This window comes from Naegleria fowleri (genome assembly GCF_008403515.1).
Source record: "Naegleria fowleri strain ATCC 30894 chromosome Unknown tig63, whole genome shotgun sequence".
NCBI lineage: Eukaryota > Heterolobosea > Eutetramitea > Acrasida > Naegleriidae > Naegleria > Naegleria fowleri.
In genome coordinates this window covers 11816-36068 of record NW_025407995.1, presented here as the reverse complement: position 1 = coordinate 36068, position 24253 = coordinate 11816, and the positions used below count along the sequence as shown (strand labels likewise).

Genomic DNA, 24253 nt, shown 5'->3' with positions numbered 1-24253 from the left:
GCTGTTATAAGAAGAAAAAGAGGGGGATGCTTGGCTCAATCACTCACTCTCTCTTCTCCGACGAAAGTCCTTGTTAGGGTCTTCGATAGTGGAACTTGGCGTTGAATTTTTGATTTTTTTTAAATGACTGTTCGCCATATCGAGATGACTGACATTTCAAGATGGGAGATGGCCATAACATAATCAAATTCAATCACATCGCCAAAACAAATCCCAAACAAGGCGAATTGAAAAGGTTTAATTATTGAACTGATTGTGAGAGAACCACAAGATGAGATTGCAACATCCTCAATGCTTGATCCAATAGAACTCTATCGTTGGCATCCTTCATCCAATCAGTCAAAACAAATTTCAAATTTTCATTGTCCTTTTGTTGACAAATATTGACAATTTCTGACAAGGCATTTTCCAATCTTCGATGTTTCAAATAATATTCAGCACGGGCAAGTGCTGCATTCACAGACTCGCCTGATACCAAACCATGCTCTTCAACAACAAAGACTGAAGCGAGTTTCGAAGTCACATATCCAAAGAGTCCAGCATGCGAAGGTGTCAGGGAGGAGGCCAAAGCTTGTTTCTTGACGGTCAAAAATCTATTCCTCAAGTCCTCGGATGAGGCAGCTCCTTCGAGTATGACCTGTTCGGGAATGAGAGCGAGTGCAGTGGTCACAAGATCATCATTTTCAGCGAGTGTCTTCAACTTTTCCACCTCTTTCTTACATGGTTGCTTCTTATTGAGAGTGGCATCTTGGAATGAAATGATGGCTGTTGTGTACTGTTGTAATTTAAGGCTATCATTGAAATAATCAATAGACTCAGCGAAGTGCTTTTCTAGTTGTTTCAATTTGGCCTCAGCCTCTCTCACTTGTAAATCTTTCTTTTGTGCGTGAGAAGAGTAGAGGGAGGAAATATCTTGGGCTTGTTCCTTGAGGGATTGCTCCATCTCAGATGAAAGTCTCAATTTCTCAGCACTCAACTCTTGCGAGAGTCTCTCTCTCAACAATTGCAATTCTGTTTGCTTTTCTGAGAGTTTTGCAGAGAGTTTGTCCATTTCGAGTTTAGTTTGCTCCTCACTAAGTGCTCGCACTCGATTCAATTTTGTTTCATACTCGTGCTCCAAAGTACGTAAGAGTTGATCTTTGGTTGCAAGTTGTTTTTCAATTTGTTGAATACGAAGAATCAATAAATCTCGATCTTCTACTGAGAGAGGACCTTCTTTGGATGCCAATTTAGAGCTATCCACTCGTACCGATGAGTGAGTCATTGCATTCTCAATGGCTGCTGTGAGCGATTGTTTTTCGGAATTGAGCTGTTCGACCTCCTTCTTGATGGCTGTTTGTGAGTTTTCGAGAGTGGTCATTTGTTGGACAATCGAGGATTTCTCACGATGAAGAGCTTCGAGTTGAGAAGCAATGGATTGAAGTCTGTGTTGAGTGTTTTGCAACTCGGTTTGAAGAGCATTTTCGAGTGCTGATCTCTCTTCATTGGCCTTGTTATTGAATTCTTGAATCTTTTCTTCTTTTTCAGAGTTGTTCTCTCCTTCCATGTTGTCCCTATTGGCTGCATTTAAATCACTCAATGCTTGCTTCTGGTAGGCCTTCAACTCTGAAATTTCCTTCTCGAGCTTACGAGCTTTCTCAATATCATCCTTCAAGTACATGAGGACTGCAAGAGAGCCTGCTGAAATGACAGAAAGAGAAAGTAACAATTTGAACAGCAAGGAAGGTGATTTTTTGCTTCCTCCGCTACCTGCTTCAGAAGGAGGTCTTAGTTGATTTTCCTTGTTATATTTGATGGATTCTGTTGCCTTGGTTGTTGTTGTTGGATTGGACGACGATGATGGCGAAGTGGTAGTGCCCGATGATGACGTATTGTTACTGTTGTTGCCAGAGGTGGAAGCTGTTGCTTTGGTGAAACAGGAAGTAGAGAACATAGCGTATTGGTTTTGTTGGTGATGATGGAATCCTGAAGAACAAGTTTTGGCCGATGATGATGTTTTGGCGAGAAGATGATTTCTTCCTCCTGACGATGGTGCTGTGGCCAGCGTGAGTACCACTTGGCGAGAGGCGATTGCTCTTTTCATTTTTATTGTTTTGGATTTGATTAATCGTTGAAAATTTATGAGACTTTTCCAAAAGATGATGAAGAAATTTGAAATTCGAGACAATTTCAGTTGCATGAATGTGGGGACCCCATTCTTGTTAGAATGTTGTTGTTGTTTGTGATCTTTCTAATTATATCATTCAATAAAAAAATGGGTTTATTAAGATTGGTGCAAGCCATTCAAAACGGGAATGTGGAAGAGGCGAAGAATCAATTGTTGCAAGGGAATAATTTGAATTTGAATGAAACAGCTGTAGGTTGTTGAACAATGAGAGGATGATTGAGCATATTATGAATATGTTTGAATGTGATGGATTCTTGATGATCGTCGGAGTTCAGTATGTGAGTGATCATGTTGTATGAGTAGATTCTGAAATATTTGTCGGTTCAAATGTTGTATCAATATCGTTGGATTCTTTCGTACTTCAACCATCTGAATGATTTATGTAGAACGTATGTGGTGTATTTATGAAAGAAGAATGAGAAATATCTCTCATGGTGAACATGATTAGCCAGTACGTGTTATTTCTTGATCTCAAGTTCGATTGAGCCAGCCTTCTCAGAAAGTACGTAGAGTCCATCATTCTTCAATGATGATTTCAATCATTAATTTTCATTCCTTCCAAATTAGTGTGTAAGTTTTGAACGAGGCCTAATGATATGAAGAAACAACTCACAACTGTTCTTAGGTTGTAAGTACAACAAATAAGGAGGAGTTTGAAATGAAATGCAAATACAAATGTAGGGAGTATGTACATAGTAATCCAGTAATAAGCCGCTCACTAACATGTACGACAGAGTGTAAGTGAAGTCGTGTATGACATTTGAATTGAAGGGTCACATTTTTGCAACAGAGTGTAAGTGTTCATATTGAGATGACCGTGTATATTTTGTCAATATTCTCAAGTGGGTATGTATGAAAAAACTGAAATGACTAGAGTGACATTACATTCTTTAGGATGTATGTTTTACATGTTGTTAAAGTTCGCTCTCCATGTTACACTTTACTTAGGGAGTAAGTTGTCCATAGGAAATTTAAATTAATTATTAAGCATCTAAGAAAAGTTTGTAAGTGATTGTGCTTGAATGTTTCCAACAGAGCTCTCAATAATAATGTCAGAGCGTGAGTAGTTGATGTAGTTGAACGTTTTCCCCCCAAATCACCTTTTAACATCAGAATGTAGGTTTTCCTATTTCAAGTGAACATTTTTGAAACCTTATTATGTGAAAATAGGAAGTATGTATTGCTCACATAACATTCAAATTCTTGAAAGAATTCAATCAGCCTGTACGTATGAACTCCGTTTGAAAATGAATGAAAATTAGTGACATGCTGTCATAATTAGGATGTATGTAGACAAGTTTACAATCATTTTCCACAAACTTTCCGATTCCTCACAGGTGGTATGTTTCAGAGAATAATTGAACAATATTTATTCTCACTCTATCCAGATTGTAAGTGAAAGGGTATTTCCAGCATGACCGACAAAATTAACCATCATCTTAATTGATCTCTTAATGCTATAGGGAGTAAGTTAGCATGATGGTTTTTTCATTAATATATCAACCATCTCTGGCTGAACAGGGAGTAAGTATGATGGTGTTCCTTGAGGGGAATTCTTACCTGGAACAGTGGGTATGTTCATCTAAATTCGCGAGATGCATTGTTGCTGGACATGATGCAAAGCATGTAGGTATTTGCTACAATTTGAAAGGTTGAATATCCTTTCCAACAACAGCCTGTAAGTGACAAACAATAGTAGGTCTTGAGAAGAGACAAACTTTATTAGGGAGTACGTATCTTCGAGTTGTAATTTGTTGTCTAGAATCTTCTCCAGAATGATTATGTGAGTATTATTCAGGGGTGAAAAGTTGTGGCAGTTAATATTAATTATGTGTTTGTTGAAGGATGTAAGTATCGTCACAAAATTGAGTCCTGTTATGATACTTAGTATTCTCTGTTAGTATGGAGTAAGTAATCCGAATGATTTTAACTGCGTCAGACCAAGCTTGAAAACATCATCACGCAGGTTGTAAGTATGACAGGTTACTCCAAACAAACATCCAATAATCTCGCTTGCAATGTATTGTAGATGGTAAGTATTACGTTCATTACTGTAATGAATACATCCTATTGGGCATGTCTAGACTGTAAGTTAGGTTGGACATGTCTGTCATTTTCTCAGAAAATTTTTCCTTCACTTCAGGTTGTAAGTTGTGGTTTTGACAAACTAACGTTCTGTTCACACTCCACAGACTGTAAGTGTTGTCAAGTTAAAATTTACGTGTTTGCTCATTTTGAGAAAAGGTCGTATGTTTTTGAAGTTTTCTTTCGGAGGTACCATCTTCTTGTAGTATGTAAGTGTTTGTTCCTTTTTCCCATTGGTCTTCATTAAGGTGTACCTTTTTTCACTGCATACTCTTTTGGTGTACCATTCTCTTCATTGCAGACCCCACTTTATGCAGCATGCCATTTTGGACTAATCGAAGTGGTAAAGATTTTAATTGAGAAAGGAGCCAATGTCAACCAAATCAACTATGGATATGGCGAAGATTGGAGCCCACTTCATGTTGCAGTTTATATGAAACACAAGGATGTGATTGAGCTGTTGATTGCAAATCATGCTGACCTGAATTACAGAGAGAAGGTATGTATTCCATTGTTAGTGGAAAAGGACATGCACTTACTCCACATAGTTCAATCGAACGCCCCTGGATCTTGCAAAGCAAGTAAATGCTTCGGAAGAAATTATTCAATTATTGAACGGATCAGCTCAATGACACTTCCCACAAAATTAGTTTTGTTGATTTGGGTTATGGAAATCATTACTACTACACAGTGTAATTTTGAAAGTAAATGACCATCATGGTGTGGCTTAGTGTTATTTTACCCAACCAAAATACAAAACATTAGTAAGCCAGTGTGGTCGTTGCTCAAATTCATCAAGTCCTTCGAATTCAAAATATTCATCGTCATTCCCCTGTTTCAAAAATGTTTTTGTTTTCCTGAAGGACCTTGTTAAACTTGACAAAATCAACCCAATTTCTTGTATCTAATGTCCCACTCATGTGGATCGTATCATCTATGTACAACCTTTGAATGGGTTTAGATATTTTGTAATGTGAGGGAATGTGACATCCATAATACTCTGCTTCCATTCGCACTCGTTGCAATCGTTCGAAATATTGTACTTGATCATTATTGCCATATATCATTGGAAATACTCCATGTTTAGCACATTCGGTGATAAAACTTTCATCTTGTCGTACAAATAGAGAAATTTCATCTAAATTTTCCCCATTTGAAAGAACAGCAGCCAAAGCAACGTCCTTATCACTGCCATAAAGATCACGTGGAAAGTATTTGCTTATGAATATGTCACCTCTCACTTTTAACCATTCAATAACAAATTCCTTATCTCTAAAAAGAGATTTAAAATCATTATCGTTCATTAATGCTTTCAAAGCAGCATTTGACAAATCTTGTTTTAAAATTCTCAACAAGAAGGACTTGTTTTTCAGTAAAAATTTTTTAGAAGCATGTACAATGCTTGGTGGGTCATTAAGAAATGCTTTCTCAACAATTTCTTCATCCTCTTTCAAATTTTTAGAAGCATATTGAAGAAGAAAGCCATCTGTTGACACCACATCCATCATGTAACTCTTGCATGAAAGAATGTGGTGTGAAGCAAATCGAATGCAGTCAGGGTCGTTTTCTATGGCTATATCTACAATTGTTGTATCGTCTCGCAATTCTTCAGATGCAAATTGAAGAGCGTTTCCATCCTGTTCCACAGCACTAGCCACAATTTGTCGATTCGATCGCAACTCCTTGGACAAGTATTGCAAACAAAGACCATTACTGTTAACTAGTTGCAAAGCCAATTCAAAATCTTGTCGAAATCGTTCACTCGCATGAACAAGTCCACCTGGAAGAGATCGCAACACGTGAGGAAGTGAATCTTTCAATCGATCAGAAGCATATTGTAAACATTCGCCACCATGTCGCAAAGCTTTCATCACAAATTCGGAATCATCTTTCAATTTTTGAGAGGCATACTTGAGAGCTTGTGTGTGTCCTTGTTCAATGAATTGTTCAACCATAGCGTCGATTATTTCTTGATCGCTTTTGAGGGAGTTAGGAATGAACTTCCAAACTAAGGTTCCAAAGTTGTTCATACCTTTGATGAAAAAATTCTTGTCACTTTTCAAATCGTGTGGAATGTTGTGTGCATCCACGTTGAGGTATATCCAAGGAGGAATTCTCATTGAATGATTCAATGGAGAGGTTGTACTATGGATTAATTTATCCATCAATGTGTGATCATTAAGGAATTCCAACGGAATCATGTCATTACTTTCAGAGCATTGAATATTTTGTAATTTTTCCTCTCGTCGTTTAAACCATTTCACAAAACCACGAATTTGATTTTGGAATTTGAGAAAGAGTTTTTGTTGTAGCTGTGTCAAATCATTGGATGCATTTGGAAGAGAACTTATGTTGCTATTTGAAAGATTTGTGTGAAAATCTTTTAAAATTAATTTCACTGGAATTCTTCGGCTTATATCTTGGGCGGGTTTTTGTGGTTGTGGTTGTGAAATAACATCATTAAACGTGGAAATTCCACCAGTAAAATTTCTGAAAGGTCCTGAGTAATTTTGAAAAATATTATTTTGTAGAGGATCTTTGGGTGTCCGATTCGATACGAAGTTTGTTGAAAATTGAGAAGAAATTGGTTGAACATTACTATTATTAAGAACGTCATGCGTTTGCCCACTATTGTTGACATTGGTTTGACTTGAAAATAAAGGACTCATTACAAAATTTGTTCCATTCCATCCATCTCTATGATTGTGTATAAGATTGCAACTCGTTTCATTGTTTTTCACAGAAACATTTCCAAAAGAAGAATTCATACTACCACTTGTTAGCATACTCGGGTATGGCATACCATTATTATTGTTGGAGGTAAAAGGAAGAGAATTAAGTGGGAAAGAAGGAACAAGCATTTTCAAACTATCATAATTTGCATTATTATTTAATAACATGTGAATCAAGAGATTGTTAGAATAATTTACGAAAGAATTCTTCTTCTTTCCTTCGTTCAATAATTCATCCCACGATTCCACTCGGAATTCATAATAACAAGATTGAAAAGGAATGAGCTGGCCAGATCGGAATGGATGAATTTGTTCAAGTTGTTTTTGTTCTACATGTTGTTCAATTTCAAGGGCAATTCCACGTGATGTGGTCGGATCCAAAAAGGAAGTAGTGCGAGAAGACGACATCATGTGGTGTTGGATGTTGTGTGGTTGTGAATATTATTTTTTTCTTTTTTAAATTGGAATTTTATTGGCGCGAAATGTACTGCACAAGAAGGCCATCTCAATAATAAGAGAAGGACAAAGAGAGAGCTCACCATCGTTTAGTAGTTTCTTTTTTCTCTCAATTCTGGTTTGCCCTAAAAATTGAAGGAGAGACCCTGTACAGGCATTGATGTCAAGCGAGAAAGATCTTCCACGCGGAAGAGTACAGTTAAAAATAAATCATCATCAAACAAAAAAAATTATCGAGACTGGAAATGTAGGTTTTCTTTGGAATTAATAAAAGTGTTTGCTTAAGAATGGGTTGATCCGAAACATTAATGCTTTTTTGATGATGTTCTGAATATACTTTTGGTGTTTTATGTATTGAAATGAAACCAATGAAACAATTACATTCTTTTCATCTTTCTGTGATTGGATTGAATGTAAAATGACCATCATGATTTTCTCCACCATTGACAACGATATGAATAGATACACTTATATATAAAAATATAATATGGACGAATTAGGCCTCGGAAAGAAGAAACAATCACCAGGCGGTGCTGATCAAATGGATGTTGATGAAGTCAGCGCTCAAGCACAAGCTACCGAACAACAGGATGAATTGAGCGTGCTTCTCAAACCTCTTCAAGAACTTTCCGAACAAGATCTCTACAAAAAGCTTAAACATATTGAGAGTGAGCTTGAATTTCATGATATCCAAGAAGAATATGTCAAGTACGAACAAAAGAACTTGAAAAGAGAATTATTAAGAGCCAAAGAGGAGGTGAAACGAATCAAATCAGTACCTCTCGTAATTGGACAATTCTTGGAAATGATTGATCAAAATACTGGAATTATTTCTTCAACAACTGGCTCATCGAGTCATGTTCGAATCTTGAGCACGATTGACAGAGAATTATTGAAGCCCAATGCTTCAGTTGCCCTACACAGACATTCAAGTGCTTTGGTAGAGGTTTTACCCCCTGAAGCAGACAGTAGTATTCAATTGGTTGGAGCTAATGAACGACCTGATGTTACCTACGCAGATATTGGAGGTTTAGATATTCAAAAACAAGAAATTAGAGAGGCCGTTGAGCTTCCACTGACACACTTTGGATTATATGAACAAATTGGTATCGATCCACCAAGAGGTGTTTTATTGTATGGACCTCCTGGTACTGGAAAGGTAAGTGGTATTCTTAATGGTTGAAATTGAAACTGATGAATGTCATTATCACATCCTTACATAACATCATTTATTATTGTGTGATATGGACAATATGTTTCTTTTTACCTCTCTTCTTGTTGCAACACATTGCATCTCTGGTTTCACATCGTTCTGATACAACCCAAAATTGCTTGTGTACCTATATGTGAATATTTATTTTTAACATGAACTCTTAACTCCAGACCATGTTGGCCAAAGCAGTTGCCCACCATACCACTGCTGCTTTCATTAGAGTAGTTGGTTCAGAATTTGTACAAAAGTATCTCGGTGAAGGTCCAAGAATGGTTCGTGACGTGTTCAGATTGGCTCGTGAAAATGCACCTGCTATTGTTTTCATTGACGAAGTCGATTCAATTGCTACCAAACGTTTTGATGCTCAAACAGGAGCCGATCGTGAGGTACAACGTATTTTGCTCGAGTTGTTGACACAAATGGATGGTTTCGAACAAACTACCAATGTCAAAGTGATCATGGCTACCAATAGATGGGATACTTTGGATCCTGCTTTGCTTCGTCCAGGTCGTTTGGATAGAAAGATTGAGTTCCCACTACCAGACCGTCGACAAAAACGTTTGGTATTCCAAGTTTGTACCAGTAAGATGAATTTAGCAGAAGACGTTGATTTGGAAGATTATGTTTCCCGTCCTGACAAGATATCATGTGCTGAGATTGCAGCGATTTGTCAAGAGGCAGGTATGCAAGCTGTGAGAAAGAACAGATATGTCGTCACGGCCAAAGATTTTGAAAAGGGCTACAAGACCCACGTGAGAAAGACTGATGGCGATCATGAATACTTGTTACGTTAACTTCTTTGGCTTCCTCCGTGCCTACAAAGTCAAACACTCACCAAATAATAAACTCCTTCGAAAAAGTCTAAGTTATGAATTCGTAACAACACTATCACAGTACCATCAATTCATTTTCACTTGTTGTGAACGAATAACAATTACTGTACAGAAGCACTACGACGTCCTCTAAAAGACAGACCTTCCTATCCAACAGACGCTGATTTGTCGTCGTCAGTGATATGAAGTTCTTGATCTACGTGATGAACTAAAGTTACTGTTATGTTTCGGCTGTAAAAAGTAAAAGTGTTCCGATTCGAACCATTGATCACTGTCACTTGTCTTTACCAACACTGACCTTTTTTACTTTGACAAATCTCTCTTCGCGAAACAAGTTGTCAAACTGATGGAATGATTTGAACTGACTCGAAGAAAGAAAAGAAACATCAATCTCTCCGATTGGAAACGTTTCACAACAACAAACAACAGCAAGAGGTATTCCTTCTTCTTCTTTCATGAGAACGCCAGTTGTCAGTTTTTTTGCTTCCTCTTCATTTGTTCATTTTTGATTTCATTTCGAATACTATTCGAAGAACATCATCACCATCTCAATCCTCGCAGATTTTGCATTCCTTCTCTCAGATTAGCTGGAACTAATTTTTGATCACTCTTCTGTTTCAGCGTTTCATTGAAAATTGATCAACATTATATTGTCATCGTCACCATCCGATCCATCGTTCATCATTGTGTCGACGTTGTTGCAACAACAAAAACACTTTCCGAAAAAAGAGACATCACACTCGTTCGATCCCACACTCAGTGAAGACCTTCGACATCAGTGCATCCGTTATTATTTACTTCTCCACCAGATCATCTTCTCAATCGATCATCTCAACATTGAAATTTATTATCATCCTATTCATCATCGTTTCCATTGTTGTGGTTAAAACATAAAAGAAAGAGAATACATTCCTCCGAACGATCGATCCATCATCGCGGTTGTGTATTATCCTCAGAATCTCGAGAAGTGAAATTTTTGGATACCACTTTTCGACTCTCGATATCTTTTTTCCAAAAACAGCACTTTGAACGCCTTGAAAGGAAACACCACCAACAACAAACAACAATTTTTTGTGCCACATCACACGAAAAACACACTCTTTCACAGTAACACCCTCACGTGGTGTCCATCGTCAGCCACCACAGTATTGTTGCGTTGTTCCATTCGACCTTTCGACTGGACAGTCGTGTGTGGCCACAGAGTTTGACCTTTTGCCAACAATTCCAAAACGATCAAATCTTTCCTCTCTTAAAATTTCCAATTCCATCAATTGCAACAACACCACATCACGTATTGAGTACATTGATTACTAATCATTCACCCGAAATTTCCTTATTCACACCAAACTCACATTATTCACATTATTGAATTGGAAATCCAACAAATTTGGAAACCACTACAAGACACTTCAAAAAATTGGCACTGTTGTGAGATTTCAAAGAAGAACCACCGCCGCCACGCCGTTGTTGTTGCCGTAACTTGAATTTACCACCACAACTACTTCCACAAGTGATCTTTATTAATAATTTTGTGAAACAAATTGATTTCTCAAAAAGTGTGATTCTCATCACAGACACGCCACACAGACCGCAAAAAGTGTCTCTTCTTGAGGCAAAAGAATCAACAAAAAAGAATCCACTTGTACTAGTCTCTAGAAGTGCACGAGTCCTCCAGGACGTGACGCGCGACTCATTCAAGTGAAAGCGAATTCGTGCCATTTTCTTGTCATTCTTGTTCCCATGTGACAATTATTCTAAAGATATTTGCATCTACAACAACTCATTCAACAACAAGAACAACCAATTGTCATTCAACAACAACCAATTGTTATTCAACAACGCAAAGAACAATACCTTTTTCACACATTCATGAATCCTTCGAGTTGGAATAATATTAACAACAACAACAACAACTCTTCATCTTTGATTACTGGAAAACAAATTTCTACATCGGAAGGAAAATCAGTGTCTTGCTCTCCTTCTTCGAATTCGTTGTTCACTAATGAAATGATGGCGTCATCGTCGTCTTTGAATGTAGGATCCACTCAACCACAAATTTCACACTTTACAACACCACTCACCAATGAAATGTTAAATTCGATTCGGAATGATATTCACATGACGACGACATCATCATCATCAATGGGCCATTTAAGAAGTAATAATTCTCTAGTATCGAATGTATCTAACTCCATCCTCACACCAACTCCGAGTCTTCCTCTCTCACAACAACAACAACAACATCTGTCAGTAATCATTCCCTCTCCAACCCTTTCCACCTCCCTACATCTAGAGAATTTAAATCCAACCCTCTCAACCCTTCCAACAACAACAAGTTCGACCAGCACTCCCTCTCCTCTCACTCCTTCCTCAACCACAAGTGCCACTTCCACACCTATGAACACATTTCTCAAATTAAATGTCGAAGAACTTTTAGTGGATTTACATCAAGAGCAGCAACATCACCAAATACAGCAACAAACTTTAGGTCATCATCCTCATGTATTGAATCCAAGCTCAAAATTAGTGCCGTCTTGTTCATCGACAACCAATTTGAATAGTTCGATAGCATTTTCACAACAAGTTTCTCAATTTCACACAACGCAACAACCATCAAATCAATCATCATTCACTCAATCCTTCATGACACAACCACCATCTCAAAGAGTCAATTCGAACATGATCCTCTCCAACAACAATACTTCATTTCCGAATCGGATCATGCAAAATTTATATGAAACTCAAAATGCACAACAACCATTATTGCAAGATGTGACATCTTCGGGAGTTTCGAATATCGCATCGACCATGCCAAACTCATTGTTGAATCAAGTGGTGATGAATGCTTCTTCGAGTGCTGGTGTCGCAACTTCGACATGTTCACAAATGTTGTTGCCCAAGCAATTTACAATATTTGGGAATTCTGATGCAGCAACGTCTCTCATGATGTCAAATATCCTTTCAAGTACTCTTCCAAATACTCTTGATGACCAAAGTAGGAAATCGTCAACCACCACACAGTTTGTGCCATCTCCTTTGCCAAGTAGTGGTGGTTGTGCTCCTCACGTGATAAATTCTTTGGCATCATCTTCGTCCACTTCTTCCGATATTCATCAAGCAAATACCACTTCCACTCCGAATGCATTTACAACGTTTCATGTTTCGAATCATCATCACGAGAGTATTCATGTGACGCAATTATCGAGTACGTTGGGAGAGCCAGTGACAGAGTTGAGCATGATGTTTCAAGACGCTCCACCTTACGTTTCGAATCCTCAAAAACACAAATTGACGAAAAAGAAAAAGAGTGGAGTGGCAGGTGACACAACTTCGATGGGAGAAATGTCACCCACCCTGTCACAATCTTCTTCGAAAAAGAGAAGTTCTATTCCTTCGACCTTATCAGAAGGAGGCATGTCGTCAAGAAAGAAGAACAAGATGAGCGGTCAAATGTCGAACATGCAATCGAGCCTTCCTCCCTTAAAAATCATTCCATCCTCATTGACAAGTGTCACCTTTCACAACACCTCTTCACAAGTGACCTCTACCACTCCTACGGCCACCACTCCTTCGAATATTTCCATCTCGAGTGGTTCCTTCATGGGCAGTAGTAGTGGAAGTGGTGGTGGAAATATCCAATTTGTCACTAATGAATTTCAGGAATTCAAATCTGGTCAACATGAAACACAAAAACGACAACGAAAAGAAAGAATTTACAAATTCTATTCGACAGTGCCTTCGAATTTTTCGACAACGACTTCGACGACGGGAGGTGCAAGCACTTTATCAATGAATGAAAATTCTTCAACGTCACAGCAATCACATCAGACACAACATGAAGAACGATCTCCTTCTTTTTCATCCTCTTCTGCAACTCCACCACGAATGTAAATAAAGAATTTGCAATCATTAGGGATGAATTTCAACATCAATTTGCAACCATTAGGGATGAATTTGTCAAGCATGAGAAAGTTTGGAAATTATCTGACACTTGGCATTGATTGCCTTAAAGGGAAGACAACAAAAAAATGACCCAACAACAGCTTTTTGAAAATCAAATTGTGATCATAACCGGAGCAGCGAGAGGATTGGGCCGTTCTCATGCCGTGGCTTTTGCTGGTTCTGGAGCCTATGTGGTGGTTCAGGATATTGATGAAAAGGCCTCCCGAGAAACGGTTGAATATTTGAACAAACAATTTCCGAGTAAGTTGATCATTGAATACATTTATACAAACATTCGAATAAATTATTATAATATCTTTGGATGATGAAATCATATTGTTGTTGTTTTTCATTGAATTGCCGATTTCATTTAAATAATATTATTGATCAATGAACATCATATTCATGATGGGTTGTCTGGGAACGATTCGGAAACAATTATTTTGAATTAATTTTCACATCCATTTTGTATGATCGTCTATGATGACATATAAATAATAATATGTGTCACCAATTAGACAAAAATGGAGCCGTTCGAGCCATCGCTTCCAATCATTCCATAACCATTGGTCCTGAAGGTCCATCACAAATTATTGAACAAGCTTTGAAATCCTTTCCTCCTCAAGCTAAAATTACAGTTCTTGTGAACAATGCAGGAATTTTGAGAGATAAATCCTTTGTGAACATGACCGAAGAACAATGGTCACAAGTCTATTCCGTACACTTGTATGGAGTTTTCTTAATGACACGACAAGTTTGGAACATCTTTAAGAAACAACAGTATGGACGAGTAATTTTCACAACTTCAGCGGCTGGATTGTATGGAAATTTTGGTCAAGCTAATTACAGTGCTTGTAAAGAAGCTTTGTGTGGATTTGCAAGAACATTAGCTTTGGAGAGTGAAAGAATGGGAAATGTTTGTGTGAATTGTGTGAGTCCTTTAGCTGGTACACAAATTTTGCAACAATCCAACATGGAGAAGGAAATGTTGGATGCTCTTAAAGTTGAAATGGTCTCACCTTTGGTTGTGTTTCTTTCCTCTTCGAAATGTAAAGAGAATGGACAAATTTATGAAGTAGGTGGAGGTGTCATTACTAAGGTTAGATATGAACGTGGAGTTCCATTCTACTGTGACACGATTGAAAATGCTCTTAGTGTTGAGGTGATTGAAAAAAATTGGGACAAGATTAACCAATTTTCCACAGTCTCAGACTCAAATATGGATCCCGAAAATTATGGATTTGAAAGAAATCCCAAGAGTGCGGCTGAAAGTTTTCAAAACATTATCAAACATGCAACCAAATTGTCTCAACAAAGTACTTTTTCTGGAGAGGATGTTTTAAAACGTGTTCCAACAACTAAAAGTACCTCCTCTCAAAGTCAGTCGTCATCCACTACGACTACTCCAACAGGACCTAAAATTATTGCTGGACTCCAAAGAGCAGAGTCTCCAAATGATGTTCATGTTGAAGGATACAAGTGCTCTGAATTATTTGGAAGAATGGTCATACTTTTCAAAGAACACACCGATTTGGTTGGTAAATTTAAAGTGACCTATGTGTTTGATTTAATTAACGATCAAAATAAGAATATTAAGAAACAATGGACTCTTAATATCAAAAATAAGGATGATTGTGGTGTGTATTTAGGAGCTCCCGTCACCACAGAAGGAGAAAAAGTTGTAGATTGTGTCATGACCATGACTGATTCGAATTGTTTCAAGATCATGACAGGTCAAATTTCACCACAAAGGTAGGTCATTCTCAACACATTCATAGATAATTTGTTCATGACACAAATCATGATAATCATTTCCATGATGAACTGTCCTTGTGATTGAATCTGATGATGAACGATCATTGACAATTATATATCACAGCGCTTACATGAGAGGAATGGTAAAAGTTAAAGGAAGTATTGGATTAGCCTTAAAATTAACTGGTTTGCAAAAATTGTTGTCTCCACAACCATCCTTGTAAATTTCACTAATGTGAAAACATTGAGAAGTATAAACTCTGTGTTACACATTTGGACAGTTCGAACCATCTAAAAGCCGATTCAATGTTGTTTGTCTCGTTGTAATGATAATAAGTGTTAATTTTTCTCAAACACCAAGGTTTCAAGTCCTCTTCTCGAACTAGAATGTTTCATCTTTCTCAAATGATGCAACTGATCACTTTCGTACCTACTACTTCGGTTGTATTGGGATTTGGAAACGTTTCTCAACATTCATCGGCTGTTTCCTTTTTTGAGATTTTCATCCCTTTTCATTGTCACAACTCATACTTGACACCATTTCCAAATATTGAGAGAGATAGGCGGCTTTTTCACAACCGAAAAAATGTCATCTCCTTCGAGTGTGGAGACCAAATTTTCAACAATAGCCTCCAACATTCTCACCAACAACAACATGAATGTCAACATCACCACCACCTCATATGCCAATCTCACTCTCAAAGATGTTCAACCACTCTGGGTCAGTTATTCCACACTCACCAACAGTTCCTTCTTTTTTATTTGTTATCTGATATATTTTCTAGTGGTTGCTCTTTTTCTTCAACGAGTTTCTTCGAAAAATCAATTAAAGAGAAATCACAAAATTTTACTCACATTGACGGTGATATTTGTGGGTATTCAGACATTCATACAATTGTTGAGAATTGCCAATGATTCGTTACAAGTGAGGGGACGACAATTATTGGAGAGTCAACAATTGGTGGGTTTGCAATTTTTTGTGGCGATGAATGTGATGGGAGGAGTGACAACGTTTTTTACCTTTTCGAATTTTATTTCGTTTTTTATTATTTTGTTTGTGGTTCAGAATATTTTGTAAGTGATTTTTCAAGACTTTTCCAATCCTTTTTGCCATTCAAAAATCCCAATTATTATATAATTATTATTTCTTAATTATTATTTTATAATTTTATTTGAATGGACAATTGTCATGATCTGTCAATCTAGTTGGGAAACTGCAAAATTAGTGCGCTCCATTTCTGAAAAGTCCTTCAAAATCATTCGTGTGACCATATGTGTGGTGAATGTCATTTTCATTGTCTTGACCTTGTCATTGGTCATTCTGACTGGAGTGTGTTACTCACTTTTAGGTTTAGGAATGATTGCAAAGAATGTAGCGACCAGTGTTTTCGTTTGTGTATTCGTCATTGTCGTGTGCATGATTGTTTTTGATTCCATCATGGTTTTGACATCTGGTATTCTCGTCATCAAAACCATCAAAACGACTGCCGCCAACACCGTCAAAGCCATGACTCTTCGACCTCTAGAAAAACAAACCTCTCGTTCTTCCTTTGATTTACAAACCTTCGAACGACGTGTCCAAAGTCCTTTCAAAATCACCTTCGGTCTTCTCATTGCCATGTTAGTTTGCATGTCCATGGAAATCATTGCCGGAGGAATTGCAAGTGCCGTTGCTGAAATTGAAACACTCCGATTGGTGTGGTACATTTTCAATTGTGGAGGAATTTTAATTTTTGCAATCATAATTCTCTTCTTGTTCTTTCCATTGTTTTTTGGAAATGAACATGCATTTGCAGAGATTGAGAAACGATCGAACATTCATTCGAACCATTTGCAAAAACCAGTTCATGTGAATGAATCCGTTGGTTCAGAAAATGCAATAACGAATCATAGTAAGGGTGAGAAGAGTAATAGTCTTCGTAGTATCAATAGTGTGAATAAGATCAATAATAGTAATGAAGAAGATGAAGAAGAAGAATCAGCAACAACGACCGTGTCAAAATCCAATTCCTTGCAAGTTCCAAGTTCACTCTCCCAGAACAAGAGCCTCAATCATTCGACGACGATTTCGACTTGTTCAAATTGCAGCACACCAATGAGTCTTCAGAGTGGTAATATTGGTGCTGCTTTGTGTGAAAAACCCTTATTAGAGAAACATGTTCTTCTTTCCACCATTAATGGTACAACGACCAATGATCCAACACAACAACAACCACTCACTACCACAATGAACAGTTCTTCTTCTCCATGTATTTCTCCTTCGGAGGCCATGTCTTCATCCTTGTCGACAAATGGAGTGGAGAATGTCCAAAAGGATCATGAAGGTGGTTCTTTTTGTGTGTTGATTCGAGAGGAGAAAGAAGAGACTTCTATTAAGGAAAATGAACAAGTGGACTAGGCAGAGCATGATCACCAACAATATTCTTCACCAACAACGACGACAACAAATTTGGATGAATGGTGTCGTTTGTGGCACCAATTTGATCCTCAGAAACAAAACACACAAGATTACAGTACACACGCAATGGATGAAATTCAGAGTCATTGGATGTCTCTTCCAAATGTAATGGGTTCACCTAATTCCATCGATTAATAGTTGGGGCAAGAGAGCAGTTCATGGCCATAATACACTTTAATGCACTACTTTCCATGATGAACAGTGAAATACGATGAGTAATACTATTGTGATGTAAATAAAATTGAAATCTTTTGTCAGTTTTGGAATCTTTTACAAAGGTCAACCATGTTTCACCTTTCTTTGTGACATGTTTATTCAACCGACATTTGAATATAATCTCAACAACCTCAAGAATGATCAAAATATTAATAAAAAATGCTTAAAGCCAAGTCATCAGCAATTCTTCGAGGTGTGAAGTCTTCTTTTCAAAAGACTGTTTCCTGGAAAAGGAGACATATGACCGTGACAACTGGCAGTTTTGCTCACTTTATCAACAATGGAAATCCATCACATATGAAAAGGATCAACAACCGGATGAAGAGTTCCGATTCGCTTCAAGCTTTCATTCATTCATTCATATCAACGACTTATTCATCATTTGTTGCATCTTCCACCTCGTCATCATTAAATCGCACAGAAAAATCTTTTTCGAAACAACAACAACATGATGAAAACAATGACCAAAAACAACACGAACAACAGGATGAAGAATGGAAAGATTTTAGATTATTCAATGTTAGAAGAGCCATCAATATGTTCGGTTTGGCAGGATTTATTTATCTTGGCATGATTGCTTTTTACCATTTTAAGAGACAAGAGGTAAAAAATCATGAAATGATGAAAGTATTACTTGCTGAAGAAACTACCATCAATCTTGCCGATGAAACGAATGTCGTCATGGATCCAGTGACTACAGATTATGAAGAAAAATTATTGAACTTTTACAAACAAGTCTTGTTCTTGATCAAATCGTTTCAGTATATTGAGGAATTTTTTCATCCAGTAAGTTTCTTATTAAATATGTGAGAGTTGTTTTTAGAGTCGTATCCAACACTTGTAAAATTGATTCATGACCATATCAATATATTTCTGAATTCTATATTAGACTCTCATTCGACATGTTTTTGAAATTACAAAATCCAAGAATGAACTCTTGAGTCAAGTGGCATTGGAAATTTTGTCGAATGTGTTTCGAGAGAGAACTTGTCCTCATTTGACACTGGAATATTTCAACATGTCACAAACAAATCCACGCTATGACATCTTTCAATTAGTGTTTGATATTGTTTTGAGAGAGAATGAAGCAACCTCAAGTGAATCAATTCATGAATATTTTAACAAATTCAAATCGAGTGAAAAAAATCTCTCAGAAAAGCAAAAGAAGTCATTGGATCTACTCATGAATCTATTCTCTAACAAGCATTTACTAAAGAAAATGTATTTTTCTGATTCAAAGGAAGAAAATAATGGTGTCTGTAATGAAAAATTGTTGGATATGGTGAAGAATGATCATGCGGTACAACAAGCACTTGCTGTGGAATGCATTCTTCAATTGTTGCGAAGATCCAATAGAGAGGACTTTTCACGAAATATGGAATTGGAAAAACGAGTAGCAATGTATAAATTCTTTTCACAATTTATGGAGACACCTCTAGTGGAAAAGGAGAGAGAATTTTGGGTTCAAATCAAGATCTTTGACAGTGCATGCAAGAAAAAAGATGAAAATCAGAAATTACTGGAAAAGCTTGAAGATTCTCATTCCATCATGACTTCTCTCTTACTGAGCTCGGCCTTTACATATGCCATGCTTGAGAGAAGTCCTCAAGTTGTACTTCAGCGACTCATGCTTGCCAAAACAGTATTCAGAAGTGGTGTCCTTTTTGGATTTACCATGTATCTTGAAAGATATAGAGCGACTTACCAGGAGCAATTGGAAGAGGCTCATGAAGGAATTCAAAGGTCAGATTTGTCTGTATATGTTCAATTATGGAACAATGCTCAATTACGATTCATTTACAAAGATATGCTTGTTTTCAGCTTTGCGTATGGTTTTTTAGGATTCTGGGCTCTTTTGCCCTTGTTGACATCCTTTTATTTCTAAGTGTTTGCATGTGATAGGTGCTGTTTTCAGAAAGTGTGATTGTATTTTACAGTATTACAAGAATTTACAAAACCGATTGTACACCGTGTGATGAAAGCGCTTATTTTTCATTGAGAGTGAGTGTGAAATCCATGAAAGATTTTTCAACCACCGATGAATGAACTGCCAATTGATTCAATTCTTCCGCTCGACTTCTCAAATCCTTAATAAATTTCAAATTCGAGAAACAAATATCCTCGTGACCGTACCAATTAGGATTCGATGGGTTCAATTCACACACGTCATTTTCTTGACATTTAGCTTCCTCATCTTCAATCCATTCGTCAATCGATTCGATTGCTTGATCCAATATTGAGATCATTTGTGTGTAGTTCCTTTCTGTCATGTTTTCTTTTGCTTGTTGCAGATAATCATGAACCATCACTTGTTTTTTGGAAGCCTCGACGATCTCTGATTCTAAAGCATAAACTTCGATGGGTTTTGCTTTTCCTTTCAACTTGACAATATCAACGAACAAGCACAAAAATTTCTTTGAGACAAGATCGTACGTGTTTTGACCGATGAGAATGCTCGTATCGTATCTTTTGTTGAGAGTTTCCAATCGACCTGCTGTGTTTACACTGTCACCAATGGCCTTTAACAACAATTCATATTTTTCAAACAAATAATTTCAACGAAAACAAAATGGCTCAACTCTTGAAACTTACCGTATAATTGAAACGATCTTTCGAACCCACATTTCCAATCATGGCGTTTCCTGTATTGATACCAGCTCTTATTTTGATTTGTGGCCATCCTTCTCGTCTACAAGTTTCTCTTAATTTTTCGATTCCTGCCATTGCTTGGAGAGCAGCGTGACAACAGCTCTCTGCATGATCTTCCACAATTTTCAATGGATGTGAAAATAGGCTCATAGTTCCATCTCTTTGAAGGACCAAATTATATGGATTTTCCAACTGACTAAATCATACTTACCCAATGAATTTGTCAATAACTCCATTATTTGCCTCGACAGCCTCAGTAATAATTCTAAAATATTCAGAAAGTACTTTCAACAAGATCGAAACATGTGCAGTCTCTGAAAATGTTGTAAAATCTGCAATATCTGTAAACATGATAGATGTGCTGCAACTTGTGACACCCACTTTGGCTGCAATACCATTTCTGACAATATCTTTCACAATATCTCTCGGAATGTACTTGATGAAGGAATGAAGAGCACTTTTCACTAATTTTGTGGAACCTTGAAGCAAGTGCAATTCATGAACTGTTTTGAGCAGTTTTGAACTTTTCACTTGTTCCACTTCAAGACGTGAAATTTTTGACATGTCTCTCGCAACTTTCATAATTGAGTACGAAAGAAGTTGAGTCATGGCTATGGCTATAATAGTTCCCAACACTACCAAGATGATTGAAAGTGAAAGAAGTTCTGGAGAGCTTGTGAATACTGTTTTGACAAATCCATAATTTTCAGTGGCCAAAACAATGACCCAATCCAATCCTTTACCATCATTGAGAAATTGTAGAGATACTCGATATTGGTCAATATAAAACACTTGTGTTCTATTAACGGTCGCGAGTTCTGACAAATTTCCATTTTTGGGATCTTTCAAAATAATATTTTTGGACATGAGAATGGGAACAATCTTCGCAAAAATAGTATTCGTTGCATTCATATGAACTCGACTCATATCTGTAACATTTATCGCTGAAACTCCAATCGATGTAGTGAGAATATATCCACTTCTTTCAAGAACGACAATTTGCATTGATTTCGTTTGCATGTCCCGATATTGCTTAATAGTGTCGTTAAGGACATAATCGAGTTGATACAAATCAAAGTGTGCAACTAATATTTGAGTGATTGGAACTTTGGAAATGACATTATTTGAAGTGGAAATGTTGTAAGTGTTAAAGTTCACCGTAGTTGCAGCCCCGATCGAAATGCTGTTGAGTGCAAAGTTGTTATAAACAGTACTCCATGCATAGTCAGGAAAGGTTTTTGTAGAGCCTGCCAAATACCTGACGATGGTGTCACAAGAATTTCACAGTTGTGATGTTGAACGGCCGTAGAAAAAGAATAAAATTTCACTTACCAAGGACGTTTTGTTGGATCAAATCCAGTTGAAGTCTGCATTAAGGTTTCTGCCTGATAATACTTGTCATAGGAGTAGAGTTTGAGAATTCCATCACCATTAGCAAATCCAACACGATTTCTAACAGCTGACATTTCAATATTTGCCAACATTTTTAAACTATTCGCATAGTGAAAAATTGTAGCCATGTCATATCCAAGTTTTGTAGGAGCAAAAACATTAATAATCTTTCGAGAATAGATCGACCAATCAAAGGTCTCGTTTTGAAAATGATTGACCACTGACAGTTGTTCATGCAATTGTTCGAGAATTGTTTTAGAGTTTGCCATGTGAGCTGCGATATCTCTGTAAACGGAATCAGATTGAATGGTGGCAATATTATCGATGGATTTCTCCCCACTACAATGAACATCATTGGATGGAAGGTTGCGTTCATTTGATGACACATGACAGTACGTCATGATCAATCAAGAAACGTGGTAAAATGAAACATGCCAAAATAAACACAATGTTACATTATAAATGACTGATCACTTCATACTAACCTCGAGTAAATAAGAAGTATCATCGAGCCAATACAAATCGCGGTCTGCAAAATGAAAATTGCCAGTAAAATGTTTTGCAAGGAATGAGGAGCTGGACAAATTGATCTCAGAAACCTGCTCGTTTTACTTTTACCTTCCGCGTTGAGGTTGGCATGGAAGGCCTGAGCAAAACTCAAACTCGAGGAGTCATGGGAAGCTGAAAGTGATCCTAAAGACGAAGAACTGTCACTTGTCGTGTAATTTGGAAGTATTACTGGATGTACTTTCAAATTGTCTTTCATGTTGATTTTTTCTGTTGTTGAGGAGATATCACAATAGTATTGTAGAACATTGTTACTATTGATCAACTCAAACCCATCCAAATGAGGCATTTTGACCAACTATTTCTAGTTGTGATATCTCTTTGTACAAGAAGCACATCTCTCCACAGGTGCGATTTGAATTTTGAAAGAGGTCTTGAACACCATTTATGCATGCAGAGATAACATTGTTGTAGTTGGTGATGCTTTGATACATTCCATTCGAACCAAATACAACGTCCATTGAATCTCTGATTAGTTCATGGACGAATAGTAAGGTTTTAAAGATGAGTGTTCATTCATTCACTGTCTATCATTCCAATGAAAAATACTACATCAGGGCGATGAACTCATAAAAATGTTTGCACATATCAACTACTGTAGATTTGGAATATTCCAAAAGAATTTTTATCATTATATTTTACAATTTACAGAGATACATAGCCACGACGACTACATCTATGCTAAATTGTAGGTCTCTTCAATTTCCTTCAACATGTTGAATCCATATAATTTTCACCATTCCATTGTTGGTTGTATTTGTCAGGATTTTCTTATAGAGTGATGCTTTCAAACTATCGAGAGCATCATCAAAATTTGGACTGATCATCATTTCGCAAATTTCATTCAAAATGGAGGACATGGAAACCATATGGGAATAACTGTCATTTAAGAGTTGATGACAAATTTTCCCATCATCATTGATATTACAATGATAAATTTTGGTTTCAAATCGAACATAAGGAGGCACATTGGGATAATCTTGTGGAAATTCGACATAGAGGAGGAAATATTTGTTGGCATAATTTGATCCATAGGTCCCTTAAATACAATTTTCCAAAATGAGTAGTTTTGTTCATCCACAAGTTTGACTTCTTTCATCATTGGATATTTTTCCATGTCTTTTAACATATCATATTTCTCAGTGGTCACTCATTCAATGTTGCCATAGGCATGTGGAGCTCTCATTTTCAATTTAAGCATCGCCTCTGATTGAAATAATTCCATTTAATCTCTTACAAAACACTGGGTTTTGAATAATGGCACTTGTGTAAATATCTACAAGATTAATACCATCATAAAACTCCTCATGGTCTGAAAGAAAAACACATTACTGTAATCGAGGAGACAATTTTCATAGTCATGTGTTTTACAGTGTTGCAATAATTATTTTGATTCGGTCATCTTTACACGATCATCAACCAATAGTATTCATTATTAGTGTATGTGATGAAGTATCATCAATTGATTTGGTAAATTTTTGAATGACTCGTTTTTGATGTAGTGATCATGGAGTGAATTTGACCACGCTATTGTTGTTGTTATTGTCAAAAACTACTACTCTCCTTGTTTTTGTGATTTATTCAACAATTTTCAAACCCTAAGAGTTTTTCAACTTGAAAATTTCTCAAGAACGTCCACAGTAACTTGATTGAGTGTCAGCACTGTTCACTTGATCAAAAGATTCATCAAATGATAGGAGGTGATTATATTTAAATATAGAAGCTTTGACGATCATTCCGAGAGTGAAGGAGGAAAAATATGAACTTGAAACCGTCACTACAAGTGTA

General features: G+C 36.9%; 10 protein-coding genes across 10 annotated transcripts; 7 read left to right on the top strand and 3 right to left on the bottom strand.

Moving 5' to 3' along the window:
- Positions 1-241: 241 nt before the first annotated feature.
- Positions 242-2083, bottom strand: FDP41_008645 (uncharacterized protein; the record flags this gene model as incomplete). The annotated part of the gene is made up of 1 exon (XM_044712521.1): positions 242-2083. The coding sequence occupies one exon, from the start codon at positions 2081-2083 to the stop codon at positions 242-244; it is 1842 nt and encodes a 613-aa protein (XP_044557694.1).
- Positions 2084-2254: 171 nt separating this feature from the next.
- On the top strand, positions 2255-3647 carry FDP41_008644 (uncharacterized protein; the record flags this gene model as incomplete). Its single annotated transcript, XM_044712520.1, has 7 exons — positions 2255-2356; positions 2939-2960; positions 3011-3118; positions 3164-3171; positions 3338-3391; positions 3450-3558; positions 3631-3647. 7 exons carry the CDS (start codon positions 2255-2257, stop codon positions 3645-3647), a joined length of 420 nt encoding a protein of 139 aa, XP_044557693.1.
- A 349-nt stretch (positions 3648-3996) lies between these two features.
- On the top strand, positions 3997-4884 carry FDP41_008643 (uncharacterized protein; the record flags this gene model as incomplete). Its single annotated transcript, XM_044712519.1, has 7 exons — positions 3997-4014; positions 4069-4136; positions 4264-4313; positions 4360-4461; positions 4554-4592; positions 4657-4751; positions 4801-4884. 7 exons carry the CDS (start codon positions 3997-3999, stop codon positions 4882-4884), a joined length of 456 nt encoding a protein of 151 aa, XP_044557692.1.
- Positions 4885-5076: 192 nt separating this feature from the next.
- Positions 5077-7392, bottom strand: FDP41_008642 (uncharacterized protein; the record flags this gene model as incomplete). Its single annotated transcript, XM_044712518.1, has 1 exon — positions 5077-7392. The coding sequence occupies one exon, from the start codon at positions 7390-7392 to the stop codon at positions 5077-5079; it is 2316 nt and encodes a 771-aa protein (XP_044557691.1).
- Positions 7393-7927: 535 nt separating this feature from the next.
- On the top strand, positions 7928-9447 carry FDP41_008641 (uncharacterized protein; the record flags this gene model as incomplete). The annotated part of the gene is made up of 2 exons (XM_044712517.1): positions 7928-8599; positions 8824-9447. The coding sequence occupies 2 exons, from the start codon at positions 7928-7930 to the stop codon at positions 9445-9447; spliced, it is 1296 nt and encodes a 431-aa protein (XP_044557690.1).
- A 1908-nt stretch (positions 9448-11355) lies between these two features.
- Positions 11356-13377, top strand: FDP41_008640 (uncharacterized protein; the record flags this gene model as incomplete). Its single annotated transcript, XM_044712516.1, has 1 exon — positions 11356-13377. The coding sequence occupies one exon, from the start codon at positions 11356-11358 to the stop codon at positions 13375-13377; it is 2022 nt and encodes a 673-aa protein (XP_044557689.1).
- Positions 13378-13514: 137 nt separating this feature from the next.
- FDP41_008639 (uncharacterized protein) lies at positions 13515-15407 on the top strand (the record flags this gene model as incomplete). Its single annotated transcript, XM_044712514.1, has 3 exons — positions 13515-13689; positions 13947-15180; positions 15308-15407. 3 exons carry the CDS (start codon positions 13515-13517, stop codon positions 15405-15407), a joined length of 1509 nt encoding a protein of 502 aa, XP_044557688.1.
- Positions 15408-15769: 362 nt separating this feature from the next.
- FDP41_008638 (uncharacterized protein) lies at positions 15770-17581 on the top strand (the record flags this gene model as incomplete). The annotated part of the gene is made up of 2 exons (XM_044712513.1): positions 15770-16257; positions 16390-17581. 2 exons carry the CDS (start codon positions 15770-15772, stop codon positions 17579-17581), a joined length of 1680 nt encoding a protein of 559 aa, XP_044557687.1.
- Positions 17582-18016: 435 nt separating this feature from the next.
- On the top strand, positions 18017-19742 carry FDP41_008637 (uncharacterized protein; the record flags this gene model as incomplete). The annotated part of the gene is made up of 2 exons (XM_044712512.1): positions 18017-18643; positions 18747-19742. The coding sequence occupies 2 exons, from the start codon at positions 18017-18019 to the stop codon at positions 19740-19742; spliced, it is 1623 nt and encodes a 540-aa protein (XP_044557686.1).
- A 100-nt stretch (positions 19743-19842) lies between these two features.
- FDP41_008636 (uncharacterized protein) lies at positions 19843-22754 on the bottom strand (the record flags this gene model as incomplete). The annotated part of the gene is made up of 5 exons (XM_044712511.1): positions 19843-20376; positions 20450-20666; positions 20718-21764; positions 21839-22237; positions 22384-22754. 5 exons carry the CDS (start codon positions 22752-22754, stop codon positions 19843-19845), a joined length of 2568 nt encoding a protein of 855 aa, XP_044557685.1.
- Positions 22755-24253: the final 1499 nt, after the last annotated feature.